Below are 12,770 nucleotides of genomic sequence, written 5' to 3' on the forward strand. Positions count from 1 at the left end.
AGTTTTCAAGGGCAACACCCTAACACGGCTTCCCGTCTGGCACCGGCGACATCCCAGCCTTCCAGAATCACAGGCTCAGCAGTTTGGCACACTCCTTTGAGAAGCCAATGACCACTGCTTCCTATGATAGAAACGAATAAACATCCCAAGGATTTTTACTATTTCGTGCTAAATTTCTACCCTATCTTTTCCCTTCTTCTCTATGGTGTTATAGCAATAACATATTCTTAATTATTAATATACATCACATAAGAATATATTAAAGGCAAGAACTAGATAAATCTCATAGACAATAAAATACCCTAACTTAAAGAAATGAAGGGTAACACATCCCCAGACCCATCGATTATGGGTGGAAATTTAAATATAATGAATATTTATTTGCTCATTCAGTCGGTTTACTAAGCACATACTATGAACAGTCCTTATGCCAGCCACGCAGGTTATGAATAGCAGTAGATTCTCTGCAAAAGAACAATTCAGAGTTAATTCAAAGCCAGACTGCCTAGCGTTGAATTATGTTCCCCCCAGTGAATAATTCTGTGACCTTGGGTAAATTAATTTCTCTAAACTTTATTTCCTCATCATTGTATAATGACAGTAAGTGTCCACTCCACAGATTTGATGTGAAGATGATAGTAAAGCATTTTATGTGGTGTCTACCATATAGTAAGAGCTCAGTAATTATCAGCTACACTTACATTTCTACTACACCGCAATCTGCCACTTTAGGGATGTAAAAAAGCTTAGAAATCAGACGAGAGTTCAACACTGAAAATTTGGAAATGAGGCTAATGGATAAAGGGTCCTTTACTTACCAAATGTTTAGCGAGTATGCTAAGATATTGGGGATGGAGAGATGAACAGATTCTTGTCCTTCCCCTTGTAGAGAGATGATAACAGAATTTTACTGTAAATCCCGGATTAAAGATGGTACATGTTGGAAATAAAAAACAAAATCGGAGTAAAAAAAATCCTGAAGTCTGAATTCCTTTGCTTTAGGAAAGGTCCCCCGTGTTTTCTTAGTGGATAGGCTATGAACAGGTTCAAAGAGAGAGCGATTCCCCTCTGACTCACAAACAGGTCACTGAGTCTGGTCTGCAGGCTGGACTCTGGGGAAAGCTATTCCCACCAAGGATGAAGGGCGGTGCCGAAGCCATGGGGACAAAGGTCTGGGTGACTTATCAACCCCAATGCTCCCCCTCACTAAGGAATAGCTTTGATACCAGACTCAAAGTTTAGCAAGCCTGACAATATTAGAATAATTTCTGACCTAATGTTAACTATAATAACAGCAAACTTCTGTTTGCATAGCACTTTAAGTCTTCAAAATGTGTCCATTTGCACCCTTCCTGTTCGAGGCCTTCAGCAGTCCTATGGGGCCACCTAGGCAGCTCTCATTCTGCATACCTGATGAATGAGGGACAGAGACTCGGGCCATCTTAGACGATTTTCCTGGGAAGAGCACGGCTAGCAAACGGTAGAGCTGGGACTAGAACCCAGGTCTCCAGCTGCAGATCTTACATGTTTAAGGGAACCTTAGGAGAGCACTGCACGAGTTAGGAGGCCATGCAGGTGACTCCGGGTCATGCTCTCTGTGCCCCACACTTTTCTGCTGTTCCACCTTGTACCCGGAGAGCTTTTTCCTTTGAGACCCGCCGCTGGCACTGCAGCTCTTCACCATTTGTCCTGCTGTCGCCCTGCATCCCACCAAACCTTGCCATGCAGCACCCGACGCCTGTCATAAAACAGCGGATTGAAGACTGTGTTAGGCAATATCCGAATTACAAAGTATATCCAGTTTAGGTAAATTACAAGATCACTTACTATGGCTCTTCCATTTGGTGAACCATGAATTTAAAACTGCATTGTTAACCTCTTTCTTCCATTGTTTTGTTATGTTCCAGACTGTCAAGGGGCCCCTTTTCCATCCCTGACCCCTTCTACTATCTCACCCTTATTTTCACTCCAGTATAAAGTCAAGTTGAGCGTGTGTGTGTGCGTGTGTGTGTGTGTGTGTGTGTTTTAACCTGCAGCCCTGTGACACTTATTATAAAGGGGAACCCTGATCCACATGCTGGCTTTATCAGCAGGATTTCTGGTCACGAGCACGGGCACCAGGACCTCCAAACTTTTTGGATTCAGTGCTGGGGATCCACTTCCAGCAGAGCCAGGTCGTACAGGTTGAGGATGTCTTCGATCGCCTTCTTGGAGGCCTCATCCCCGTATTTCTGACAATAGGCCACTAGAGCGTTGGAGACGGACCCGCAGATTGTACCAATCTGGGCCACGTGACCACCCCCCCCTCGGACTTGGATGTCCAGACGGGCAAATCGCTCCTTGTGCAGAACGGGTTCCCGCAGCTTGTCCTGCAGCGGGCGTGGCTCGATCACCTCCAGGCGCTGCCCGGTCGCCTGGATGAGGCCGCTGCTGCGTTTGCAGTGCCCCCAGCTGTGGCCATCTCCTTGAGTCCGAAGACCTCCCGGACTGCAGGGACCCTCGGTCAGCAGACAAGAGCTGCTCCCCTCCCCCGCGGCCCTGCCCCGGGAAGAGGGCTCAAGCTATATAAGCACCTTTTCTATCCGGAGCCCAGTGCCTCTCTCTGGTTGGAGGTTGAAAGTTCTTTACTCTCTTCCTCCATTCCCATTTCCTGCTCCTGACACTTCGCAATCTCTTTGACTTTAATTCAGGGGTTATGCCTATGGGTTTGGCAGGCAGATTCCTGAAGTTTGATCCTGGACTAGATACTCAGCACTTGCAAGGCTTTGGTTAAGTTACTTAATCTCTTTGTGGCTCCGTTTTCTCCCCCCAAAGGGTGGGTAATAGTCCCTATCTCATAGGGTAGTTATGAGGACTAGAAAAGGTAATACTTATAAGGTACTTAGAACAGAGCGTCACCATAGTAAGGACTCCATAAGTGTGTGTGCACACATGCACATGGATGTGTATGAACATGTGAGTGACGCGTGTGAAACTAGAGATGCCATGGTTCTGCGTCTTGCAGAACCAAACCTCTCACCTCAATGAGAACAGCCTCTACTGCTACTCTGTGCTCGGGAGCTCCTGATGTTCTTTGTGACCATGGCCATAGGACTCATCAACCAGGACAGGAGACCTACAAATAATCTCTGGCTCTCCCAGCCTCATTGCAGAACATATTAGACTGAGAAGAAACCCACATTCACATAGCATATTCTAGGTTGGGACAGGTTAGCCTTATTCTTTGATAACATTGATAATGATGTACTATGTTGAGTAGAGAAGCCTTGGGAGTCAGATCATTGGGGCATGGGTCTAGCATTTGCCATTCGCTTCATGTTTGCATCTATAAATGGGATGGTAATGAGAAATGGGCTTTTATGATAAAAATGAGGAAATTTCTGTAAATGAGCTATCTGTGTGCAGTGGATGGCACGGAGCGAGTATCTAATAATAATGTTAACTACTATTGTTATTGTTAAAACCTTTTTTTCCCATTCAGTTGCCTCTGCTTGGGGCTTTCCATCCCTACCTGATCATTGAGAGCTGGGTCGTAGCACATGCTAACTCCTTCTAGAGAAGAGTGTGTGTTTTTCCGGAGAGAATCGCAGGTACTCTTCGTAAGCAGGTGAGACGAGTTTAGAAACAGGTGGCCGTCAAAAGCCCAGGGCAGGCTGGAAAGTGGATTTCACTGGGTAATTCCCCGGGACGCCAGCTGAATGTGCGCAGACTTACTTTCTGACCACAGAAATTGTAAGACAGATTACAAGGTTTAGTCAACAAACTCAGTGTTCCCCTAAGTCTAAGCAGTCATTTAGGTACATTTACTATTCATAAGAGGAAACACAATTAAGGGGAAACATCCTAATATGGGATAAAAGTGAAAAAGGTATCAACAGGTCCTAAGTCTCTGCGGCTACACTATTTTTAAAACGGTCGCCTACGTGGCTACACCCGGTAAAGCCCGTGTTCTGCTGTCATCGAGCACAGCTGATGAAGTCACAGGTAGAGGGTCTATTTGAACCTTCGGGACCCACAGCCGTGGATGAAATCGGTCTAATCCTCTAGGTGTTCTCAACTGACTATGCAGTTAGAGGAAAGAAGAAATTTATAAAATTAAATATAATGAATGCAATAAAACCTAAATACTTTCTGGACAGAAAAAGGGAGTATTTTACGGAGTCTCTAGGATTATTCAGTCTCGAATACAAAAACAGTGAGAGAAGCTTGGGTGGTACACAGTACCCAGGGCTCCAGGAGCTACTGAGGGAGGGATTCCAATGTCACTCCAACTGGGAATGACCTTCCTTGTGCAGTGCTCTCCTCAGGGCGCCCTTGACCTCTGCGTTCCTCAGGCTGTAGATCAGAGGGTTCAGCAGAGGGTTGAAAAGGCTGTAAAACAGGGAAAGAATCTTCTGCTCCTCCTCGGGATGGCGGGATTTGGGGGCCATGTACATGACGATGGCGCTGCCAAAGAAGAGCCCCACCACACAGAGGTGGGAGGAGCAGGTGGAGAAGGCCTTCCTGCGGCCCTCCCCGGACTGGATCCTCAGGATGGCAAACAGGATGCGCGAGTAGGACACCAGCACCAAGCAGAGGGGCCCGACTAAGATAAACACACAGGCTGCAAAGATGACCACTTGGTTGAGCCCGGTGTCAGCACAGGCCAGCTTGAGGACAGACAGGGTTTCACAGAAGAAGTGGTTGATCTCAAGAGGCCCACAGAAGGACAGCCTCAGGATGAGAACCACATGGACCAGGGCCAGGAGAGAGCCACAAGCCCAGGAAGTCAGCACCAGGGTGACACAGACCCTCCAGCTCACGACGGCAGAATATCGGAGGGGGTGGCAGATGGCCACGTACCGATCATAGGCCATTACCACCAGGAGAAGACATTCAGTATGAGCAAAAGTCAAGAAAAGAAAGGTCTGTGTCAGGCAGCCAGCAAAGGAGATGGGCTTATCTGGATTCAGGAGGTTCACCAGCATCTGGGGCACCGTGTTGCAGGCGTAGGCTATGTCGACGATGGCCAGGTGAGAGAGGAAGAAGTACATGGGGGTGTGCAGTCTGGAGTCCAGCGAGATGAGCCCCAGGATGAGCCCGTTCCCCAGCAGGGTGAAGACAAAGAAGAGGGAGAAGAGCCCAAAGAGAAGCATCTGAATTCTTGGGCCAAGACAAAATCCTAGTAGAATGAACTCTACCACCACTGTCTGATTTTCACCCATTTTACTATGAAAAAAATAAAATGGAAAGCACAGGATGGAATTGTCAAAAAAAATCTAGACATTATAGTATACATTTTGTCATTTTTAGAAGATAAACTTTTTAAATTAACGATCTAGTTATACACTAAGTTAATCACTTAATCTAACAACCAGTTTTACAGAAAGGGGATTATGTCACCAAGGACAGATTACCTAGAGCCAAAGACACTAATAGAGAGGAAGAATGTCAAGCCAAAGAGGAAATAAAGTAACCATTAAATACGGATTATCTTGGAGCTGCACATGCCAGAATTATTAAGAGAATTGCTGGAGTGTCATCAGTCATGGACGGACTCCAGATATGAGAATTAGGGTAGCCCAGGAAAGAGATGAGAAAATCCAGTTTCTCATTAGAAATATCACCCGTGCTGCTTTCAGCAACGCAGGTCCAGCTTTGCACTCTAGAGAAGCTTCTGGGATGACAGAAGGAGCATCTTCTCTATTTCGGTCGCTAAGAAGGAATCAGTGGATGTTCTACATGTGGGCTCTCTTGACTGTATTTACTGGGGGTGACGGATACGAACCTACGATTGACCACTTAGCAATCTACTGATTGATTTCCAGTTACTGATTTACCAAATGGTTCTGAGTAACAAGCCATAAACTTTGTAGGAATTGGTTTTCTGGCAGGCTGCCCCGTGTTCATGCATCATGAGTCTAGACTGCGTGCAGGCGTGTAAACAAGTGTGAGGTTAGGCAGTCACGCTTTGTTTGAAGGCTGTGGTGTGTATGGATCTGTGTGAAGACATTTTAAGATGCAGCTTCCCATGCACTATTTGTAATTCATCTCATCTCTACTTCTATTAAAGAGCAAATCCAGGTACTAATATAACTAAGAAAGGTCATACCTGGAAAGACGCTGTATGGCTTAGCATTTGCACCAGGTACCCTTGTGAAATTCAAAACCACAAGAAACAGGGGCTCAGTTGTTAAGCATCTGCCTTTGGCTCAGGGCGTGATCCCAGGGTCCTGGGATTAAGCCCCACGTTGGGCTCCCTGCTCAGTGGGGAGCCTGTTTCTCCCTCTGCCTGCTGCTCCCCCTACTTGTGCTTTCTCTCTCTCCCTCTCTCTCTCTCTCAAATAAATAAAACCTTAAAAAAAAAAACCCACAAGAAACAACTATTTATTAAAAAATGAAGTCTAGGGGCACCTGGGTGGCTCAGTCATTAAGCATCTGCCTTCGGCTCAGGGTGTGATCCCAGGATGCTGGGATCGAGCCCCACATCAGCTCCTCCGCTGGGAGCCTGCTTCTTCCTCTCCCACTCCCCCTGCTTGTGTTCCCTCTCTCGCTGGCTGTCTCTCTCTGTCAAATAAATAAATAAATAAATCTTTTAAAAAAATAAAAAATGAAGTCACCTTACTTCAATAATATAAGAATTGCTAAACGCTTTATAGATAACTAATTTAAACATTTTTGGCAAAGAGATAACGTAGTGAATTTGTCATTTACGGATTACTACAGCAGCCCACTGGCGGTCAGGTACTGGAGGCTTCTATGAATTGGGGATGTGCCAAATAGGAATTGGCTTGTCCTTAGGTCCTTAGTAACAGCTTCCTCAATATACCATGTAGAATTCAGCATCTTTCTAGCGCATGCATTTTGTTGGTGCCTTTACTAGGCAAAAGTAACCTGAGGCTGAACTACTGAACTTGTGCCTTCTCGCGTCTGAAGAAAAGTCTCTCTGGGATTCTCATAAGGAAAGATGCTGCTGTTTTAAGACCCTGGTCCACCTGTCATTAATTCCAATGGAGATGTTAATGTGATGCTCGCTGAGGAGCTTGAGAATAAGAGAAGTAACACTGCTTCTTGCAAAATCCACTCATCACGGATGAGAAGAACTGGAGGAGGAAACAGGACAACTGCCGGTGGCTTGAGTGAGCAGCGACCAGGGACCGCAGCTCTAAGATCTCCAGTGAATGCCCTCTGCTCGGAGCCCGTGCTCACCAATTAACCATGAGGTATTAATTTGCCTTCTTGTGCGGATATTTTGACAAAGAGGGAATGTGCTACTAAGCAAAGCTCTTGCCAATATTTTCATAATAAATAATTCCATTCAGGTTTATGCATGGCTCTTTTTTTTTTTTTTCCTTTTAGCTTGGATAGTGTGATACAGATGGGTATGTACACTTAACAAAATTTCCAAAGCGGTATCTATAAAGTGAGGACGAGGCCCAGGACAGAGATAACCTCATTAAAATACAACCCAAACATTTGTCGGACCAGCTACTTGGGACCTAAAGGACATCCCCATTAGATCCCTCTCTAGAGTCAACAAATGACTTTTTTAGGAAAACCGTTATCAATAAATGGTATCACCAAGTCACAAATGGATCTGATGGATACATCAAGTCACTAATGGATACTATGAACTCCTAACACATGACCGGGGCTTATTTATTATTTTTTAGAATTATATAAAAAATTACTGTGCTAGGACAGCCCTTTAAATTTATTTGGAAAACATAGAAAGCATATAAAATACTTAGTTGTGAAAATGCCTTTGAACCCACATCTTATAAAAAAGCAAACTCTCTTTATTCAGTCCTTCCTTAATTCATCTTGCAACTTCCAAATGGTTACATAAAGAAAAAAAAATTGCTTGCAAAGTCTGAATCCCTTTGAAACTTACAGGGACAAGAGACAGGAGGGCCTAATGGATACACGCAGGTTAAGAACCGTTGCCGGGGGGCACTTGAGTGGCTTAGTCAGTTAAGATCTGCATCCGACCCTGACTCTTGATTTGGGCTGCAGGTCATGACCTTAGGGTCATGAGATCAAGCCCAGCATCTAGTTCCCTGCTCAGCAGGGAGTCTGCTGGAGATTCCCTCTCCTTCTCCCTCTGCCCCTCCCCCTGCTCAAGTGCTTACTCTCTCGAAAATAAAGAAATCTTAAAAAAAAAAAAACAGTTGTTATATGGATTGAAAGTCTGATTTCTTTTACAGGAGTGGGTCATAATTGCCTTTGAACAGGAACAAGTGTACTCATTTTTGTAATTCTGGCACTTACAAAATATTTATTGAGTGAACAAATGAATGAATGAACATACAAGAATAAGTGAATGCCTAAATATTGAATTTTTGGACCATCCCTGCCCTGGGTCTGGAATTTCTGCCTTGTTTAAATCTTGCGTGTCCAATTAAGGACATTTTTCCCAAGGCAAAAAAATAACACTAAACTAGAATCTCCAAGATATTTAAGCATCAGACAGTTGAAAGACACTTCCATTTTCTTTTTTCCCCATATTTTGTTTTATTCTACCTGATACTGAAAGCATCTTACCTGAATCAATGCATTAACTTTGCTAAAGGACTGGCAGAAGTGAAAGGAGGAACTAAAAAAGAAATTAAATACATCTCAGTTCCAAATGTAACATGCAGACATTGTTTTGTGCTATAAATGATGTATCTTGTATGTCTATACCAGTTAGCAATTTAAAAATTGGCAAACTGTTTGATGACTAATAAATTATCCAGTGTCTTCATGGTTTCAAAGTAAATATCTAAGATTGAAATCATTTCTTTACACAGGAACGAACCTGCCAGTACTAGATGGGGCCTAGGTTTCAAAAGTAAAACTTAAGATCTGATGAGCTGACAAACTCTTTTCTAATGCTGTAGGCATGAGTCACACAGCATTCCTGAAATGAAAACTATTTTTTAAATCCTTAGTTCAACCGAAGCATTGGATGGTTTACTTCTAAGTAATACAAAAAATAATTGTTACTACTTGTGTGCTCAATAGAACCCTTCTCTTTTAATTCAAAATATTTTAAAGTTTCTGAGATTTTCCTCCCTCACCCATGTGTTTAGAAGAATGTTGTTTAATCTCCAAGCATTTGGGGATTTTCCAGCTCGCTCTCTGCTTCTGATTTCTACTTCAATTCCATTGTGGTCTGAAAGCACACATCGTGCGACTTTTATTCTTTTGAATTTGTTCCGGTGTGTTTCACATCCCAGAATATGATCTACCAGGTGAATGGTCTCCGTGAGCTTGAGAAGAATGTGTACATTGCTCCTTGTTGTTGCATGAACGAGTCTATAGATGTTCGTTATATCCAGTTGATTGATGGTGGTTGAGTTCAGCTATATCCTTATTGGTTTTCCGTCTGCTGGGTCATTTCTGATGAGGGGATGTTGAAGTCTCCAACTCTAATAGTGAGCTCATCTATTTCTCCTTTCAATTCTACTGGTTTTGGCTCATGTATTTTGACGCTCTGTTGTTAGGTACGTACGTGTTAAAGAGTATGTCTTCTTGGAGAATTGACCCTTATCATTATGTGATGTTCCTCTTTATCCCTGGTAACTTCCTTGCTCTGAATCCTCTCTCTTGAGGGTTACATCTCCCTGTCTCTGTTCCTCTACCTCACTATATCATTGTCTCTATTCTGATCTCCTTCCTCTCCTGGTCCCCTTTATGACATTCTTTCTCTGTTTCCAATTTTCCTTATCTCCCATCTACAATTCCCCATTCTCAAAATCTTTCTTATTTCCTCCTCCACAGTATTTCTAGAGACATATCAATAGTTCCATATTTGAGTGGTTTCTAGAAGATTTTGATTACATAGAAAGTCTACATTCAAGTTAATTGTCTATATTCGGGTTAATTGTCTTATAAGACATATATATATATGTTTTAATATATATCTATTTATAACCTTGGGAAATACAATCTTATAATTCACAGTAGCAATAATATCTGTCAACACATTTATCTGGAATACGGAAATATTATCTCTTGATACCACAATGGCCACTAAGGGCTTTCTATTTGTACTTCAGAATTAAGTTAACACGAGCTTATATTTAAAATATACCCTTAAAGAAATCTTTTTAACCTTGTCAGTGGTTAAAAGATCATATACGGTACCAGGCATTGCACCCAGAATATTGTAGGTATTCAATAAATATTTTTTGATAACTGGATACCAATTTGTTTAAATACAAGAAAACAAAACATTAATGAATTCTCCACATTCTGCATGAGCCAGATTCTCAAGCAAAAAAACAAAAAACAACCCCCCCCCAAAAAAAAACACACACACACACAAATCCCCAAATATTGAAAGGCACCATAGAACAGCAATGAAAGAACATGGGATCAGACACACATTTACTGCTTGTATGACCCTGACTGTATTTCTTAACCTCTCAAGCCCTATTTTATCACTTTTTTGAAAGAAGTGATAGTATTTTATAAGGTTGTTGTGAAGACTGAGATAATACATATTAATGAAGATAACGTGCTAATGACTTAATTAATTGAGATAATGCATTGAGCATATTCCCGCTGCACAGTGAACACTCAGTAACTCGGATCAGTTATCATCAAGCTTTAAGAGTTTCTTGACTAGCCTATGACTGTATGGATCTGATAAGCATGGCTTCTTCCTGGTCCCTGGGATCACTCCCCTGATGGGCCATTACCCTTTTAAGTCAGTTTTGCAAAGTCTTCATAACAAGGTAAGCTTACAACGTGAGTCTGTGCATAATACGTTGTTGAAGGACTAGTAAAGCAGATTTTGCCTCTTGACCTTTTGATGTCTTTCTTGGGAAAGAACACAATCAGTTGAACAGATACTAGGGATTAAAAAGAGGACAAAACTGGGACAACCTAGTAAAAACTGAAGAGATTATCCTCTACAAAACGACTCCTTTCCTTTCCTGCCCTCGGTGTTACCACCGCACCTCACACACTCGCTCACTCATGTATATTCCAGGTTTGGGAAAGTCTAACATTAAAAAGTTGAGTACCTTCTGTGTGCCTGACACTGTTCTCCGAGTTCTAGGTGATGGAAGGGCTGTGTATGGGCACCATACGTTATCTATTGTGGTTTTGTTGATATAAACACAAGGACTAAAGTAATGTCAGCTTTTCTGAAATGTAAAACCACTTGTAATTTATCCCAGTGTAAAGTTCTTTGCCTTAAAAAGATTATTTTACATACTTAACCTAAATCCATCACACAGAAATTTCTCATTCTTTACCTAGCATCACCGTCCACAGGTTATTGCTTTCATGCACCTACTTTCCATCGTATAAAGTGATATTAGCCGAATTTCATACATACTTACATTATTTGTGAGCAGTATGTTCAACTAACTTAGCATTGATTTTTCCTTAAACTAGGCCTGTAGCAGAATAGTAATCAGCCTGTATTTAGACAGGACGGAATTTTCTTTCCTGTGCTTAAAAAGAATAGTAGTGAATAGAGTGACAGTCCACAAAGGGTAGATGCTACCCTCTGTCTAACAGGAATTAACGATGAAGTATAACAAGGTAACCTGGTTAGCTCCGTTTGGACTCAAGGAACTCAGAGGGAAAAGCACCTGAAGGTTGGGCAGGATTCTGCTTTCTGGAAGCTTCTGTGGGAGCTGCAGGACCCTCACTTCTGTGCCTGATGGAAAATGTGGCAGAATCCTCAGAAAAGGAGCTTTTATTCTCCGAGGCCTCAACCTGGTCGGTAGCGCCCGAGGGCTCAGTGGAGGGTAGGCTGTGAGACGCACGCATGCTCACCTCCCCTGGGAAGGAGACACAAAGCGGTTCTCTATTTCTGCGCTCATCCCCAGCAGGACCCACGGTTAGACAACGCAGCCAGCCACAGAGCACCCCTCTGAGACAGCATCAGTCACTGCAGTCCCGAATACTCGGCATTATTTGGATTTCCTGAATCCCAGCACTGCCCTAATTCCCAAACCTGCAGACAGTCCCGCTGAACCTGTAAGGAAGCCGACCCGGTGTGGCGGTGAAGAAGCCCCAGGCCTTCCCCTCTGTCCTTCAGCTGCTCCCCCTGCGACCTGGGCCCTAGTGGAGCAGCAGAGGCGGGAAGAAAGGTCCCTGAAAACTCAGCTGATTCCAAGCAACAAGCCCAGGTGTGGAGCTGCTGGAGAGAGCAGGCAACGGAGGCAGGGAGCAGAGTGGGGAGGCCAAGGAGAGCCAAGGCGTCCCAGTGGGGCTTATTAGAACGTGCCTGAGGAGGGGTTTGCTAGGGCACAAGCCAGCCAGGTAGGTCAACCTTGGAAGTACTCTCTAATCTCCATTCTGAAAGGAGACTCTGGGTCCTGTCCCTCAGGGCAGGGGAGCAGAGAACCCTCTCCGAGGCAGCTTTCCCTGAAGCCGCTATCTCTCCCAGGAGGGTGCAGATATTTGCTGCCTAAGGTGTTCTCCTGTTTATTTCTCTCTAATGTAGACATAGAAGGGCCAGGAATTCCAGATCCAGCAACAGTGCAATTTACAAACTAATGAGTTTGTTATAATGTGGTCCTCAGCCTGCTGGGGTCATGGCAGAAACTTGAGGAAAGTCTTGCAGACGTCATCACGTTTTGAGAACACGCTTACCTGTGCGCCAACTGTATGTGTCCATTGTGAGAAGAACCACATGTCCACCCAGGGACGTGACAATTTTTCTCCTGCTCATATAAAAAGGCTGGTGTGTAGTAGGTAATCCATAAACACTAGAATCCTTTCTTCTTTCTCTTTTCCCACTCAGGTGAACTACGGAAAATGTGAAAAGTAGGAAACTCAGGTAA

General features: G+C 43.6%; 1 protein-coding gene and 1 pseudogene across 1 annotated transcript; both read right to left on the reverse strand.

Moving 5' to 3' along the window:
• Positions 1–2,086: 2,086 nt before the first annotated feature.
• On the reverse strand, positions 2,087–3,519 carry LOC123789638 (small ribosomal subunit protein uS9 pseudogene; annotated as a pseudogene).
• A 743-nt stretch (positions 3,520–4,262) lies between these two features.
• Positions 4,263–5,204, reverse strand: OR2A1 (olfactory receptor family 2 subfamily A member 1). Its single transcript, XM_045793606.2, has one exon. It carries the CDS (start codon positions 5,202–5,204, stop codon positions 4,263–4,265), a length of 942 nt encoding a protein of 313 aa, XP_045649562.2.
• Between the last annotated feature and the right edge of the window lie 7,566 nt (positions 5,205–12,770).

This window comes from Ursus americanus, chromosome 3 (assembly GCF_024610735.1).
Source record: "Ursus americanus isolate L20-20 chromosome 3, mUrsAme1.1.p, whole genome shotgun sequence".
Lineage (NCBI taxonomy): Eukaryota > Metazoa > Chordata > Mammalia > Carnivora > Ursidae > Ursus > Ursus americanus.